General features: G+C 52.7%; 1 protein-coding gene across 1 annotated transcript; it reads right to left on the reverse strand.

The window, feature by feature from the left end:
• Positions 1-281: 281 nt before the first annotated feature.
• RIMS3 (regulating synaptic membrane exocytosis 3) lies at positions 282-17298 on the reverse strand. The gene is made up of 7 exons (XM_054571585.1): positions 17199-17298; positions 12669-12916; positions 7265-7406; positions 4655-4767; positions 2435-2536; positions 1960-2099; positions 282-494 (listed from the first exon to the last, which is right to left on the reverse strand). Exons 2-7 carry the CDS (start codon positions 12883-12885, stop codon positions 282-284), a joined length of 927 nt encoding a protein of 308 aa, XP_054427560.1. The 5' UTR covers positions 12886-12916; positions 17199-17298.
• Between the last annotated feature and the right edge of the window lie 607 nt (positions 17299-17905).

Here is a 17905-nt window from a genome sequence, read left to right on the forward strand (position 1 = left end):
CAAGATACAGGATAACATAGATTTTAGCCCATGTAGTCACCAAGACGGACTCTATACAGACAAATGAATGGATATAACGTGGCCACACACAGACACACACAGATGCACACAAACACACACGCACACACACTACACTCTCCACTGCCAGCTGGGATGGGCCCAGTAGCCACCAGACATGCAGCAGGGCGAGGGGACCAGAACGACGTGAAGACTATGTACAGGGGAGGGGGGGCCAGCAGGCACCCCTCCCCACACCGCATCCCAGCCTCTCCCTGAGGTCCTTAGGAGCATGAGGGGCTGGTGGCACTCTCCAGGGAGGACTGGGATAGGCGCCTGGTGAGGGATCCGAGTGTAGAGTCTGCCACGGAGGATGTGGGGAAGAGTTTGTACCAGCCGGTGACGGCGGCACTCAGGTCCAGCTCGTCCAGCATGATCTGGGCCATGCCCATGAAGCACTTGTGGTCCATGCGGCCGTAGTCTCCCCAGACGATCACCTACCAGTGGGGAGGAAGAGAGAGGAGCTGAGCCACCTCCCCGACTCCCGGGCTGGGCAGTGGGCCCGGGACCTGCACCTCTCACCAGGGCACAGATGGGGCAGAGAGAGTGGAACCTCAGGCTGATTTCAAGCAACAACTGCCCACTTAAGAAGTGCCAGGTTGCAACTTACAGACTTTGTCTGAATAGCATCTCGATTGTTGCAACTGTCCGGGTAGAGGTACTGTGTATATTTCCACAAAGAGGAAACTGCTGCTCAGAGAGGTTAATTAACTAATCCAAAGATACACAGTATTTGGTGGCAGAGCTGGGAACGTACCCTGGTGGGTCTGACTTCTGGAGCCTCCCAGCATCCCCGATGACAGCCTTCCCCAGGAAGGAGCATGCCGCGACTCCGGGACCCGGCCACAGCTCCTGCTCTCCCCGCCTCACAGAGGGGCCTGGCAAGCCCCTCGCCCTCACTGGACCTCAGTGTTCCTATCCATCCATGAAAGTGGGAGGGGGGAATGGATTAGCTCCATGATTTTTGAAGCTGTATTTTTATTGGTAAATTCATGTTTTCAAAATGGAATCCCAATATATATAAAAACAAACAACCAAGACCAAACTTTCCCCCACAGAAAAGGGCTCATCAGTTCTCACTGTCTGCAACTCCAAGCGCCCTTCCTATAGAACCACTCAGCCCAGAGCAATAGCCATAGATAAGACGTCCCACAACCCTGGCTCTAGCTTAGCTCTGCTACCTACGTGGCCACCACCACCACCGCTAAGGGTCAGCGAGTAGCTGTCTGCATGCCAGGCGCTATGGGAGGCCCTCTATAGGCATCTCTCATTTAATATTCACAGAATAGTACAGCTAATAAACCATCAAGCTAGAACTTGAACCCAGGACTGAACCCAGAGACCCACCGCCCTTGTGCTCTACCCCCATGTAACCTCTTGAATGCCTTGGTCACTTCATTTAGGAACAGGCGTGATGTTCCTTCCCTTCCTCCCAGGACCGTCGTGAAGGGTTTGCCCTTCCTACATAGTCGGGGTGAGAGTTATCCTGACCTGGGCTCGGTGCGACTCAGCAAGGCCCTAGCTGAAAACCTCATGCAAGTCACTTCACCTTTCTGAAACTGTTTCCTCATTTGTAAAATGGAGAGACTCATACCAGCTTCACAGGATCATCTCGAGGGCGAGGCAAGGTCACAGCTGGAAAGCGGTTAACATCGAGCCTGGTGTGGAGCCGACACACAATGAACACCAGCACCAGGTGGAAGCAGGGACAGTTGAATTACCCTCCAAACCGTGGTGTCCTTATGAATCAACCGGGGGCAATGACACCTTACTGGGTTGTGAAAATAAGTGGCCAATGTGTAGCGATGCCCCTGGCATCAGTGCCTGGCACAGGATGAATCATGCATGGAACAAATTTCAAGTTGTGACTTGCAGCCTTGAGAGCTGCCCTGTCACACTCACCTGCAGCACCTTGCCCTGGGGCCCCTCGTCAAAGAGCAGAGCCTGCTGGTACCGAGGGTCACAGCTCTTCTTGGCCACCTTTGTCTTCTTCTTGGCCAAGCAGGCCCCATTCTCAAGCAGGTAAACCTTGATATAGGTGGCTGAAGATGGGAGAAAACAGGGTGGGGAGGGGTCCAGGAGAGGCTGCTGCGCCCACCCCATCCCCAATCGCCAGGCGGCCCTGGCGGTGAGCAGGGTGAGTAGGGCGAGCTGATCAGTGGACAGAAGGTCAAAGAGACTGACTCAAACACTGACTCCTCCGTCCTCTCCTGCCCCCTCCTCACTGGCCTTCCGGGCGAGCCGTGGCTGCAGGGTGGAGAAGGCCGATTTAGGCCAGCAGGGGAACTGAGGACCCATTAGGCCTAGAGCTCGGATGCATACTCCTCCCTGGCAGGACTCCACTTCCAAAATCCTTCTCCCGGCTGCTCAGCCTCACCTGGGAGGGATTTGGAACCAGGTTTGGGGGTCAGGCCCCGAGCCTCGATCACTTCCACCTCCAGCTGGCCAGTCCGGTCCATGATGGCAATATGCACGTCCCCTGCAAGGGAGAAGAGGGACAGTCCAGGCAGAGCCAGACCAGGGCAGAGTAGCCAGCCGCTGTGCAGAATGCCAGTCGGCAGAGGACGCCACAACCCTGGAAAGGGCACAAGGTGAAGAAAACTGCGCGGGTGAGAACTGGCCCCTGGAGACCGCTGTAAAGCAGCCGAGGGGTGCTCTAACTCTAAGAGGTCCCTTGGGGTGGGGCAGGGGTATGACCCTCAAGGGACATGCTTGGGGATCAAATGCGGCTGCCAACCCCCATCTAAGTTCGGTTAACCAAAGGGCTTCTGTTTTATAGAGCAGAATAGGAAAGTGTGGGGACAGAGCTTCCGGTGTCAGGAAGACAGAGGGAGGCTGTGGGCGCAGTGGCGCTCATTCAGCTTCTCCACAGCAGGCCTCCGCCACTCCCCTAAATACACGCCAAACAAATAAACAAATAAACAAAGAATATCAGCTTGGAGAGATGCTGAGATAGAAGGCTGCCCAGGCCGTGCAGCGCTCCCTGGGAGCAGGGACCTGCTTGCATCCTTGCCAGAGGAGGAGGGGGAAGGCCGGCAGATTTCCTGGGAGCAGAAGACTAAGAACTCCTCACTGTGCTCCACAAAATGGATTATCCAGCTGTGGCAAGTTCTGTGCGTGGAGTCTTGTCAGCTGTCTGATTTCTAGAACTCTTAGCTTTGTTCAAATTCTGCTGGAATTTGAAATTACGCATTAGTCACTTGGAACATCCTTCAAAGGAGTGCAGACTCATATGCCTGGTGCAGAAAAATTAAAACAGGCCAGACTGTGGGTTCAGCCACCCATTTTAGATTCTGTGAGCCATTATGCTATTGTTTGTATTTGGACACTTGGGAAGATGCAAGTACAAACAATGCCATTCCTGAATTCATCCCCCTTCCTCTGACTACCCCTTACCTCCCCACGGGGAAGTGGGAGGGAGATATTTCAGGAATTGATCTCCCTGTCTCACTGTAACACCCCAAAGGCGGGCAAACAGAAGCCTGTCATTTTCAGTTTGGGACACCAGAGGGCACCACACACACAGTTCTAGGCTGTGATGGCGCATTTGGCTTATGGAAGTGGCTGACTCCTCTCACTGCCTGGCCCAAGGGCTGAGAAAAGCAGACTCCCCAGCCCCTTAAGAGCCTGAAAGCAAAGACTGACAATTAGCCAACCCCTGAGCCAGATGAGAGCTGGTGCTCACCCTCTAAGGGTCTCCATGGACCCCTCTCCCAGCCGACAGAGGCTCCTGTGTGAGCACATCGAGAGAGACAGGGCAGTACAGTGGGACGCGTCCTGGCTTGGAATGAAATCCCCGCTTACGGTATGGCTCACAGCAGGGCACTGTCTGCACATTTGCTGTGCGGTCAGTGCAAATGCCTGGGTCAGACGCTGCTTAAGTCAGGCTAATGGGGAAGAGGGTGGAAGTGAGGCGGCATCTCTGGGGAAGTGAGGCCTGGGAGGGGCTGCTTGAAGCCAACACATCAATATCTAAGGGAGAAAGAGGAGGGAGCCAGAACTGCAGCTACGATGACCAAGGGCAGACTTTGGGAAGTACTTCCTGGCTACAGGAATGGGGGATGAGGAAATTACTAAAAGGCTTCTAGGTGCCAGATGCTGTTAGGATGAACAAATCAAGTAAGACACAGTTCCTAAGGAGTCAATGAAATACTTCACGTAAAGCACCAAAATAAACAAACAAAAACTCAGTAAACTGTGGATAGACTGCAGAATGAAGGCAGGTATTTTTATTCCCATTTTACAGATGAGGACATAGCCTCAATGAAGGGACTTCCCCAAGGCCACCCAGAGAACTGGTGATAGCACAGACTCCATAGCAGTCAATGTCATGGCGGTTCTGTTCACCGTTTTACGTCCAGCACGTGGAGTGCTGGCCGCAGAGTGACAAAGTGAGGGAGGGGACTGCTGCAAATCTGTGGCACAGTGTTCTGCCTCCGAAGAGCGAGGGATCCCCGAGTGCCAGGCTCACTCCTTCTCAGGAGTCTGAGTGAGGGCTCCTTTCTGCTGCTTGGGTCATGCAGGGCCCCCACTGAGCCCACCCATCCCGCTGGGTGGCCGCCATCACCCCACTTGCCCTACCCTCAAGAAGACTCACCCATTGGTGGAGTTGCCAGTGTCTGTCGCCCCACAATCTGCGCTGGTCCCAGCCCATCCAGGAAATCGCTGAACTGGCTTTCGGCCCCAAGCCGGGTGGTGGGGAAGATGAACCTGGGAAGAAGGCAGAGGGGCACATGAGGGCATCTGGCTGGTGGGACGCAGTGGCTTTGCCTCTGGGGCGCTGGGCACTCTCCTCCGTGCCTTGATCTCTCCTCTGCATAGTGTGAGTGTACTACCTTGGGGACAGAGAGAGCTGTCTATCTCTGTATGTTAAAGAAAATACTTTGATGTCACCTGAGAATAGAGACTAATGAACCTAATAGAATGATAGGTGACATTTTTAAAAAAAAGATTTTCTTTATTTATTTTTTGAGGGGGGGGATGGGAGAAAGAGAGCGAGAGAAACATCGATGTGAGAGAGAAACACTGATTGGGAGATTAGTTGCCTTTCATACACGCCCCAACCAGGGACCAATGACTGGGAATTGAACTGGAGACCGTTTGCTTTGCAGGATGATGCCCAACCAATTGAGCCATACTGGGCAGGGCTCACAGGTGACTCTTAAAAGGCAGGCCTTGCTGAACACCTGTGTCCTCACCAGGAGGTGTGAATGCCAAGAACCAGAGACATGACAGAAATGAAATGCCTGAAGCAAGTTTCAAGAACTGAGGTTGAGTTGACCCTCAGTTTTAATTAAGTCAATAACATGAGGTGGTGCCCAAAACAGCGACTGAGTCCAAAATAACATGATGAGTAATGAGGTACCATGGTTGTAGGGGGCCTAGAAATAGTAACAAGGAAAACTGACAGTCCTGGAAAGTTGGCCGGGTGCCAATAGCACTAAATGCTCTTCATGCATCATATAATTTAACCCTTAAAATGACTCTGTGTGGCAGGAACTATTATCCAGTTTTACAAATGAGAAAACAGAGGCTTCAAGATGCTAGAGACTTGCCCACAAAACAGAGGTCATGTCCAACTCAGGTAGTCTCATGGTGAGAATTAGGACAGGTGGTGCATGAAAAGTTTCAGACAAACAAAATATATGGTAGTTATCGTTGCCATTGTTATCATTGAGGGGAAGTGCTACCTGTTCACGTCCTCAAGCCTAGGTGTCCTGGGTGGGCCATCAGAGAGAAGACAGGCGAGGGACGGCTGGCCCAGGTCTACCCATGGGCTACAGTGGGCCAAGGAAAACCCGAAGATCTGAAACAGTTCTGGCTGCTGGCTAGAGAGATCAAAGGTTGTCCTGGAATAAAGTCCCTCTTGGACAGCTTGGCCTCGAGTCCCTGTTGGCCAGTGACAGGCAGGGACGGGAGACAGACTGCAAATGCTTGTCAGAGACGGCCTGTGCGCCTCTCCCCCACTCCCCAGGAAGGGGCTTTGAGGCTCACCTACTCTTACTGGCCACAGTCAGCGTGGCCTCATGTCGCATCCTTAGGACAACAGGCTCTGAGAAGGTTAAAGAAAGAAATGTACTCTGGAGGTCAAAGAATTTCAGGAGCTTGGTATAGGGAGTGTAGGGATTGTGAACAAAGGTCATAAAGTCAAATGGCCTTAATGCAAATCCTGACTCCATCACCACTTAAGAGCCGTGACCTTGGGTTGGGTACCTCACCCTCGTCTTCTGTCTCAGCTTTGTAGGTAGAACTGACATCCCTCAGGATTGTTGTGAGTGTTAAATGAGGCTGTTTTTGGTCTGAGAGTTGTTAGGAGATCCCAGAACAATAAGCACTGATCTGAGGTGCCCGGTGATACCTGGCATATATAGTAAGACAAAACGAATGCTAGTGGCTACTTGCATGCACAGATGTAGGCATAGTGGTGAGACACGTGATCCTAGAATCTTAAATAACACAGCTAAAGAATCCTGAAATCATTGCATCTTAGTGAGGCCAAATCAGAAAATCTTAGTTGTATAACCATAGTTTCATAATGTAGAAGAGATCTGAGGGACTTTAAAATCTTTGGCTGCAACCCACATGCAAATGTAAGAAATGTATGTCATAGACCTATGTGTACCTATGTGTTAAAAAACAAACAAAACTAAAAGTTCACAATGTAATTCATCCTTGCTTCTTAAGATACAATTACATTTCTCTTTCTTTTTCTAACGCGGGCTCACCCCACTACACTAATTTTACGTCCTGCTTATAAGCCACCAGTCAGTTTGAGGAACACAGCTCCAGTCCAATCTCCTTCCCTAAGCTCCAAGCAAGGCCGCTTGTGAGAATTCCACTTATCTGAGCCATAACAATGGTTTTAGATTTAAAGGATTTTCCAATCACATCTTCCTTTTGAGCCCTCTCTGCTCGAGCGAGAGAGTGTGCAGGTGCTGGGAGGCAGGAGGCATGAAAATAAACAGAAGGGACGAATGGCTCCTGGGCCCCTGGGGTATTCGGATGGAAAACAGCAGCCTGGAGCAATAGGAAGATGGGGGCCCAGGCATGTGCCGTCGGGGGTGGGGGGGTGGAGGAATGCAGGGACAGAGGGACCCGGACATCTGGCCTGAAAATCCAGCTGGAGATTTTCCCACCCTGCCCCTGGCTCTGTGCCTAGAGGACCCGGGAGGGGGGTGAGGACCACGGTGGGGTGGGCTGCACGCACGTGCCATCCGAGCTGTTGCTGTTGGTGCTCCCGTCGGTAGACTCCCGGCTGCCCTGGCGTGTGACCCGGCTCCGCATCTCCACGGCGATGCCCGTCTCTGTGCTCCGCCGGATGTTGCTGCGCAGCTTCTTGGTGGCCCCTTCTGTGACCCCCGTGAAGCACAGAAAGGGAACAAGGTCAGATCACCTATGCGGTTCTCTGGGAGCACACCCGAAGTCACCCTCCTGGGGAGGGGGTGTGATGGGCAGGGCTGTGCCTGGGGGCAGGGGCGATGCTGAGATGACCTCTGGAGCTGGTTTGCAGCTTGGCCCCTGGCCCTGCTCAGGGAAGTGACACAGCCGGAGCAGACTAGAAAGGAGGCTGGAGGCAAGGTCAGGATGGTGGGGATGGGGGGTGGCCGTGTGGAGTCACCGAGTGGAGTCCCTGCCTGCAGCCATCAGCCCTTAGCCTCAGCCCCAGCCCTGACAGCTACCTTCTCACTTGATTTCAGCCCTTGCTCCGAAAGGCTCTACTCCTACCTCTCTCTTCTGGAAAGTTTGCCTTTTGCCGCATTTGTGCTCCCTCACACACCTTATCTCGCTCAGGTCTCACAGTCCACCTGACAGCTTCACAGACCCTAAAAAAGCCACATATGAAGCCTGGCCACTCTCAAACTAACAAAAGGCGATTAAAGAAACAAGGCAGAGAGGGCAGCTGGGTTGGCCCGAATTGACTTCATCTTTGAGTGAGAGGTCTATAGACGTACCCTGGACACTGTGCAATGAGGGGTCCAGCCCGGGTCTCTGAGGTGTCCCCTGTTCACGGGGCCCTCTGCCTCTCCCCTGCCCCATGCTCAGCCTTGCAGGGAACATGGGGCACTTTCCCTCTCCTAGCACCGTACCATCCTGCCTGAGTTTCCATGGCAACCTCCTCAGCATTGCAGTGTGGTCCCTCTAGACACCCTCTCCTCCTGGGGCAGGGGCGGGGGGCATGGAAGATGGGTCGAGGGTTTACAGGGTTCCCCTGCTGAGGCTTGGCTGCCTGAGGAGCTTGGTGGGGAGAGAAGCGGTGCTTAGATAGGGACGGTCCCAAAGGAGCCATTTGCTATCGCTGGTGAGGGATCCAGGTAAATTAAGAGTAAAGTTACCTATAGGGATGGGGATAGGCCGGGGGTGGGACAGGCAGTGCGGCGCCCCCAAAAGCAGTGGGGAGGGGGAGCTGGCTATCCAAGGCCCTGGCCCTGGAAAGGGGGGACTTTATTCCTCGTGCAGACAGAATGGGGGGCTGGACGTGGGAGGTGGTGAGGAGGAATGTTGTCTTTGAAACCATCCCAGTTTCTGGGATATTGGAATAGCTAACTATCCAGGAATGTGTGTGTGTGTGTCTCTCTCTGTCTTTCATACACAGTCACATTAGCTCATTCGCACTTCTTTCATATTGACAGGCATAAGCAGACACACACAAGTGCTGACAATTATTTAGGAAGACAGTGATCTCACATACAAGGTCATGTGTATGTTCGTACAAGAGTAATAAATGGTCCTGCCAGGTCTTAATCATATGTACACATGACATACTCTGCCACGTAAGTGTGATCTTCACACCGACAAGGTTAACACTTGCGGTTGAACCTATCCACTGTCACACACATAAATTCAAACTCACAAACAGCGTGTGACTCACCACACACCGAGGGCTGTGCCAGAATGGCGGGTGTCAAGGGACTCGCCTTGTCCCTGGCTCCTAACTGCCAATGGCCGGTTAGAAGGCAGGTAGGTCCTTGGGCGTTGTGCTTCACCCTCCCTCCCTTCAAATCCCCCCCAACACACATCCTGAGCTGGGGTCAGAGCCTTACCACATGACCCCAGTCCCTTCCTTCCAGAGACTGGGAAAGCTTGACCCATTTGGGAGAAAATTTACCATCTTTGATCAGACCTGCCCAATCCACTGTGACCCCCAGGTAGGGGAATGACAGACTCCTGAAATGTTAGAGACACCCCAGCTAGCCCCCTGCCCCTGCCATTTCACAGATGGGGAGACTGAGGTCCGGGCATCCAGAAGGCCCAGGCTGACTGCCAGTCTACTGATGCACTACTCCTCACTCTTCTCCACCAGCTCCACATTGGTTTGAGAGGTGATTCAGCAGAGGTTCAGTTCCACGTCTTCTGTGTGGGGAGAAAGGTCTTGCAGCCTTAGAGAAAATTCCTCTACTGTTCTATACCCGTCCAGTCTCTGAACTCTGATGATGTGGGGAATAACTTTAGGGAGCCTTTTTCCAGAGAACCTGGCCAAGTAGCTTGCAATAATTGCGAGGTCCCTGGAGACCAAGAGACTCCAGGAACCATCCCATCTGTCTCAGCGTATACAAGGGAGAGGCAGTTACAGCTCCCAACAGCACTCCCCAGTGCATCTCCTGAAATGATGCTAAGCTCTCTTTCCCACCTGACCCCAGAGCCCAGAGCCTCGAGTCCGAGTCCCGGAGGGAGGGCTGCTGTCCTTGGTGCTGAAAAGAGGAGCTCCATTTGGCCAGGGGTTGGGACAGCCCAGAATGGCCTTGTGTGGACTCAGTCTAAGGCTAGACCAGAACCCACATGTGTCCTGGGACTCTAAAATTCTTACCCCACCCTCCTCACTGCTTCCACAACTTGGAGAATTTTAGACCTAGAAGAAAGCTAGGAGTCTTTTTAGCTCCATTTTCCAGAGGAAACAGGCTCCAAGGGAAAGTCACTTTCCCAAGGTCCCATGAGGAGTTGGCGCCAAGGTCAGTTTTTGGAAGCCACGTTAGGGCAATGTGAAGGGGTATGCAGGAGGCAGGGGAACCAGAGGGGAGGCTCACGTGATAGTCCAGGCCTTGAAACAAAGAGGAGGGGATGGGCGGAGCTCAAGCCAATGCAGAGTAGGGATAAACTGGGAGGGAGGAGGCCCCTGGGAAGGCAGACCCAGAGCCCAGAAGACTGGGTCCAGGAGAGGGGTCCCTTGCCACTTCACACAGCCCAGCCCTGTAGGGAACTGGGCCATCCCACCTGGGGACAACTGGGAATACCCTCCTGGGATCTTTTCCCAGAAGAGTTTCCAGGGCCCGTTCCCAGGTTGAGCCATCCCCATATCTCCCTCTGGAGCTGGACTGTCCCATCCAGGATGGGGTTCCAAGCTGGGGCAGTGGCAACTTCAAGGCTTGGAGAAAAAATGGGGACAAGGAATTATAGCTGGGGGAGGGGTACGCTGCAAGCAAGGGGCAGAGCTGTGAGGGCCAGAGAACTCTTATTTTGGGGCCCTACTGTTTGACCGCGGGTAATAACAATAACGCCAACCTCATACCAAGTGCCTACTCTGTGCCTTTGCACCTCCTGTGTCATTTAATGCCCTGGACAACTCTGCAAGGTACGGGTTATTGTCCTTAATCTACAAATGGGAGGGTGAGCTCAGGTAGGTGAAGAGACTTGCCTGAGTTACCCAGCTAGTAAACGACAGGGCGTGGCTCTAAAGACCACCTTGAAGTTGTTTTTCGGGAAATGCCTTCCCCTCTTCAGGCTCAGATGCTTCATCAATAAAATGAGCATATCGGACTAGATGATCTCAAGGGGTCCTTCCGCTCTGACAGATGGTGATCGGATGATTCATAGGGACCTTCAGCGGGAAGGGAATCCATGTAACCCCTCTGGCTCAGGCCCCGGGCCTGCAGCCCGCCCTCGCACACCACAGAGACAAGTGACCCACAGGCCCCGTCCTCACTCATCGCCCTTGAGGCTGGAGGCCTCCCTGGTGTCCGTCCCGCCCCCTGCCTGCTGCCTGGTGGTGCGGGGAGGCGGACAGCCTCAGGAGGACCACGGGAACACCTCCCAGTGACGGGGCCCCTGCCCTGGCCTTGAAAAACTGGTCCTCCAAATCCCTTTGGACACGAAAAAGCCACTGGGTCTGAAGCTGACTCAGCACAAGGTCGGCGGGGCTTGGTCTCCTGAGGCCAGGCTCCTGGGACCCAGCACCTCTTCGACCCCCTAACCTGAACCCCGCCCATGGTCCTGTCCCTGCCCACCTCCTGGATCCCCAGGCCCCCATCTTCCTGACTCCTTCACATCAGGCCCACACTGCGTGTTCACAGGGGCCATGCCCACCCGGGGCGCCGGTGACTGCAGCCCTCTCCTCCTTTAGCATTTCCCCGAGCCAGGAAGCACACTGCGGCTCGAGTGCTGGAAAAGACCATCCCACGTGCTCCTGTGGAGGGCTTTGTAAAAAGCTATTTTAAGGCCTGGAAAAGTCCCCCACCCCCAGCCCCAACTGGGACTCTTGATGAGCATTCTCCCCAGATCCTCTGGCACCCCCGCCCCCTCACCACCCCCATCCAGCTGCCTATTTGAAGGCTTCTTGGGGAAGTTGTTACTCTGAGCAAAACAAGCAGGAAGAGATTTTAATACACAACCAGCTGGTGTCTGGGCTGATGCCACAGTGAGGAGGTCTTGGTGGGGGGGTGGGGGACTGGCTCCTCTGTGGTGCGGGGTCCAGGTGTGATGGTGTGTGACAAGGCAGGTCACCCATCACTCGGAGCACAACCGGGATTCCATAACTAGAGGTCTGAGGAAGTATAATATATTAGTCAGGACGTACCTAATAAGGTGCGTGACTGTGGGGTTGTGTGAGGTATGTGCATACGCATGTGTGACATGCTTCTGTGACCATGGGCCATTGCGCGTGTATGTGTGTGTGAGGGAGAGAGAAGCACCAGATCACGGTGCTTCTGTGATCTGGGTCTGTCTGCATCAGAGGACTGTGCTTGTGTGAATTGCAGGACTGGCCTTATTTGTGACCGTGTACAGTGTGAAGAACTATATTGTCCTTTCTTGCAAGTAGGGAAGCGGCTCGCCTAAGCAACTGAGCATGCTATTTATATAAGTAGGCAAGGCATGTGTCTTTGTGTGTGTATGTCTCTCTTGTGACTTTGTAATGTATTTGTGTGGCTCTTTGTAGTACTAAGGAACCTTGGAGATTATTGGTGAGACCGAATCTTGTGGATGTGTGTGTCGGTGAAGTTGTGTTACTTAGCACAGGCCAGGAGCATGATGGCTGTTTGATAAACAATTGTTGAATAATGTGTATGTTTGTGCCTGGAGGCAGCAGAGGGTCATGGTTAGGAGCATGAACTCTTAAGCCCGACTGCTGGGGTCTGAATGCAGGCTCCACCACCTACTAGCTATGACCTAGATGAATGCACCTACTGCATTCAACTCACTTCCCTTCTCTGTGCTTCAGTACTTGCTTCATAGAGTTACAAGAGAATTCAATGAGTCAGGACATGTACTGGACCCAGAACAGCGCCTGGTATATGGCACGTGTTACATTAGTGTCTGTGGGTATGGGCGTACACATCCATGAGGACAGTTCCCAGGTGAAAGGTGACCCACCGCATCCCCGGTGTCCCGCACCCCCTCACCAGGCTGGGGGAGCTGGAGTGTGCTCTTGCTCCACTGGGTCAGGCCCACAATGGCCACCATCTTGGCGCCGAGGCTGCTACGCCGCTTCTTGGCAGTGGTGGTCCCGGTCCCACCCCCTGCCTGCTGAGATGCACAGATTTCACCGCTGATGCTGGAGCTCCGAACCACATTCCTGGAACCTGCGGCCGAGGCCGGGCCCGGCTCCCCGTTAAACATGGTCTGAGGGGCAGCAGGGCCTCAGGCAACTCTGTGGGAGAGACGAAGAAACAAAGGGGTCCCACATCAAACACCGAGGCCACTCTACAGCAGCCACCACTTCTTAGCGGTGTGACCTTGAGCAAGTCACTAAGCCTCCCTGAGGTTGTGAGGATTCAAGAGTGGGTGTAGAGCCTGGCTGAATAAATGGAACCATTTTTATTAGCACATGGCTACCCTGCCCAGTGACTGCTTGGTGGTAAAGGCATAGGCTGTGGCGTCAAATGGCTCACTCTTGAATTGCTGTGTGACCCTGTGACCCAACATCATGGGGTTTCAGTCAACACTTCAGCAAAACAAGAAATACAAGCACTTACCTCATCAGAGTGATGTAGAGATTGAATCAGTGCATGCGAAAGTGCCTAGCACAGCGTCAGGCACAGAGTAAATGTGCAGTAAGTGGTAGCGATTGTTATTTCATAGCCAACACTAAGTAGAGGGGGAACAGAGCTGGCTCCAGCCTGTGCGGGCTGTGGAAGAGGTCCTCCTGCTTGAAGAGGATGGTACGGAAAAGCCTAAAGAAGCAGGTCAAAGTCACCCCTAACTGCGCTACTGAGAGGCGGCTGCTATAAGCATTTTAACCTATTTCCTCCCAATCTGTTTTCTATGCATTTTAAAAACAATTGAGCTCATTCTGCAAATGCAATTTTATATCCTGGTATTTTTCATTTAACATTCTATCACAAGCATTTCCCAATGTCATTAACACTTTGTATAAATGTTTTGATGCCGCCACAATATTACATTGTATGGAAGTAGCATAATCGACTTAAATATTTCAATACGGTTACCTCTTAGGTCCGATCTGTCTCTCCATCTCCCTCCCGTCTTTTAAACAAAACTGCAGTAAACATCTTCCTACGCTGATTTTATCTGCTCATTTCCTCAGGATTGATTCCCATTAATAGAGTGACTGGTTTAACGCGGTGTGGATGCTGCTGGTAGCTTCCCCAACATCCGTTCTCTCTCCCTGCTTCCTGACAGAGCACTGGTTTTACCTAGTACCACCCCATCCTAATTAGTTTAAGCTAGTCAGTGAGTGTCATTCACCTTGGTAACCCTTACTGGTCCAAGAGCGAGCATGTGACAAAGTTGGCCCAATCCAACTTCGGAAAAAGATTTGGATTCCATGTTTACCAGAAAGGTGGAGGTTTCTCTCTCTCTCTCCCCCTCCTCAGGGAGGGCCCAGCCCTAGGATGAAGCCAGTGTTAATGAGGGTGGCGCAGCACAGAGACAGAAAGAACCGGGGGCCCCCCTTTCTCTGGCCTTCCCGATATGTGGGATAATGTATTTTACTTTGCTTAAGCCAGTCTGAGTCAGGGTTCTCTATGACATCCAAAAGCATCCTACGTGACACCAAGGGCCTAAACATTTTTTTAACTCTTGGAATACATTGCTAAACTCCTTTCCAAAGGACACAAATGGACTCTCCCCATTAGCTGCATTCAACAAGCCCCTAAAATTCCAAGGCCTATGTTGAGTGCCAAAGACACAGTAGTGAGCCAGGCCAAGTGCACCCTGCCTTCCTACAGCCTCCAGTCTGGGAGAAGGAGAGAAAGTAAATAACTAATTATGCAATTAAATATTTAATGACAGTTCCGATGAATATAGGGAAGAGGATAGAGAGCGCTGGGAACCACTTTGGGGAGTCAGGCAGCAGGCATCGAGGGCTCTGTGCTACACAGAGGTGGACTGTCTGGCTATTGGCCCTTCACCTTGGCCGGAAGCTTGACGCTTAGGCCGCGTGTCAGAGAGAAGGCTGCTCTAGCATGCTTTGCACCCAGCCCTTCCTGGCTCTGTCCTGGCCCACGGGGTTCTTCCCAGGGCAGCTCCCCATCCCAGGGCTCAGGGGCACTTTGCTGGACTCTCTGCCCTCAAGCCTGTCACCCTGAGGAAATCCAACTTTTCAAAGGACAGAGAAAGGGCTGGGAAAATAGAGGTGGGAAAGGGAAGGCACCCCTCCAGCTGAGGAGGAAGACAGTCCCCAGACAGCTGACAATGGCAATCTGATCTCCTGGTCAGCGTGGCTCCCGCTGGGCTGGAGAATTAGGGCTGACAGTGGGGATGAGTCACAGCCGTGTCCTGCCTTCTTTGTGGCTGTTTGGACTGTTCTCACTCACCCTGTGGCAGAACCCCGGATTGTATTTCTCCATCCGTCCCCCGTCAGCCTTGCAGCTAATGGAAAGTCCCCTGGACTTGGGCCTATGATGATCTCTTCTCTTTACTTTCCAATTCTAGTGCCAGTTGGTGTGTTTTTGGGGCATCTGCATGGTCTTTTGGTGGATGGTGGGAGAGAGCTTATCTGATACTTTGAATCTGCTACAGCGTAAGCCTAACTTGCTTTTGAAAGTATTTCTGTTAGGCGTGTAGTTATTTCCATGTTGCAGATGAGAAAACTGAGTCTCAGAGACATCAAGGCCTTGCCCATCCCACTCAGCTAAGAAGTGGCAAGGCCTGCACTCAAACCCAGGTCTCCTGTTTCTGCAAAGAGACAGACGCACTCTGCAGCCCCTGCCCCTTCAACTCAGAACGCAGCCAAAGATGAGGGCCCATCCCTGCTGCTCAGGGTTTGTCTTGAGTCTCTGGGCTCTTTGAGAAAACTGCCCCAGAGCCGCCAGACTACAGGACACTCAAGAACACCACTCCCAGGGAACAAGAAGGCAAGAGGGTGAGGGACAAAATTCCTGACCCTGCCAACCCAGGGACTCATATTTCCTCATGAATAATAAATGGCACTGATGAGCGGATGGTTTGACATCCAGGACTCGGCACCATCCAGAGCCACTCTCATCTTTAACTACCCAGGAGGCCTGGAGAGCTGATGAGTGCCTGGGAGGGACAGTCAGGCCTGCCATCCCCAAGGGGACAGGAGGAGCCAGACCCAAAGCACTGGACCCAAGGTAATAGGGCCTGACCCCTAGTACAAGAGTCCTGGGTAGGCAGCCAGGAGAATTAAGAATCAGGAGGTGGGGTTAGAATGTATAAAGATCCCTCGTATTACCTTCTCTGGGCCTTGGTTTCCTTATCTGTGTGTAAAACAAAGAGGTCAGACTAGGTGATCTCTAAAAGCCCTTTTGCCTGGGAGAGCAGAGTCTGTGAACACATAGGCAGTGGCATGCTCAGGACTGGGGCTCTGCTTGCTTCTCTGGCAGCCAGTCTAGCTCAACAATGACAAGACGGAAAGACAGGCAGAGCTGACCACCTGGCCCCTATGAGGATGAAAGCCCCGTTACATAGTAACCCCTGAGCCATCAGACCAGAGGGACGGGAAAGAGGCAAGAGGTGGAGAGACACCAGCAGGACACAGAACACAGCACCTCACATTCCGGTGGTTCTAAAAGATCACTAAATGAATGACAGCCTTTCCACAAAGATCCTTCAACCATTTCCTGCCTCTGGGAAGGACTGTCCCTTTCCCAGCCCTGTTTGGGGCACCCCAAGGAAGGGAACTCTCCCCCGATCTCACTGGGGCCTGGGGACCTCACCGTCAGCGTCTCCCTGCTGACCCTACTCTATGGCTGCAAATGCATCTACAAATGACAGCTCAGGTCTACCCTCAAGGGAGGAAGCTGCTGCCCCGGCTGCTGCCCTGCTCCCCGCAAAGCTCCACACCAGCAGATACCTTCCAAGCTCCCCAGGGAACAAGCCTTTTCTTTCCAGTCCCTGATGTTTGGCCTCTGCCCTGAGGTCTCTGTGCCCTCAGGGCTCCCTAAACCCTCCTCTGAATCCTGACAACAGCAGGTCTCAGGGCTCTGCCAAGCCATCCTGGGCCCCTTGGTCCCTTTGGCCATATGTCTAACCAGATAAACAAGCTTTTGTTTTTGAAAGTCAATGAGATAAACAGAGCCGCCCACCCTTCAACAGGAAAGACCAAGGAGTCTGTCACAGGGTGATGGGCTGTTAGTCTGAAAGAGATGGCAAATAACTGCAGCGCTTACCTCCTTTCCCAAACACCCACCCACAGCAGATGTCACTAATCCCTCCTTTTCTCATCGATGCAGGTTTAACCTCAGAATCCCTTTCAACACTGTGCTCCAGACCCAGGTGATGAGAACCAGCTCAGGAGTTAAAACTGATTTGCTATCCCTATTCCAGCCTGAGCCTTTCCTTTGCAGGGCAGGAAATCAAGCCTAGAATGGGAGACACTCCCAGGGTCACATAGAAAGTTGGCGACAAAATCAGAGCTCTGACCCAAGTCTCCTAACTCCCAGATTCCATACCACCTGTCAGATGCTTCCTCCTCACCTCTCACCTTGAGGAAAACCCAAACTCACCGAACTGATGAATCTGAGTGTGGTGTTCCACATCACAGGGGCTGTGCCCCTCCCAGCCGCACTCCCCTAGGGCATTGACTCAGGCTTCCGGCAATTTTTGAGACACCCGTTTTCAGGAAAAGAGTTGAAGGCAATCAGGGTAGCTCCCAGGAGGAGGTGATGTGATAAGACTCTGGAAGGAAAGAGGAGAGCTTAGAGAGGGGGCTAGAGAAGATATCTGTCCTCAAGGGCTTCCAGTAGCTTATGGGGTTAAAGGACAGACTTTGGACATAGCGATATGACCTTGAGCAAATCATTTCAACTCTCTGATTCTCTGTTTTCTCCTTCATAAAATTGTCCAAACTCCTGGGTCCCCCGTGGAGCCTGTAGGAACTTTTAACTTCAAGCTGGTGGTGCTGAAGCTCCACCCACAACTTTAAGACTTTTAACACATGAAGGACTCATCGAGGTGCAAATGCTCATTGGCTCTAGACACTATTCTTCCTTCCTTTGTGCTCCCCTTGACTAATGGGGTCTGTGTCCCTCCCCAGATGCTCTGTGACATGCCTAACACTCAGCAATGTTGGGGGGGAGGTCCTGGCTCCACCCCCAGCCATGTGACCCTGAGGAAGTCACTTAACTTCTCTGAACCTCCATCTTCTCTCCTATAAAATACCCCGGCTGGCCACCTGGACAAGCCAGCCCCTCCGGGCTGGACTGGGGAGCAG

The sequence above is a fragment of the Pteronotus mesoamericanus genome, unplaced genomic scaffold, assembly GCF_021234165.1.
Source record: "Pteronotus mesoamericanus isolate MK-2021 breed Mesoamerican mustached bat unplaced genomic scaffold, CSHL_Meso_final contig_221, whole genome shotgun sequence".
Classification (NCBI taxonomy): Eukaryota; Metazoa; Chordata; class Mammalia; order Chiroptera; family Mormoopidae; genus Pteronotus; species Pteronotus mesoamericanus.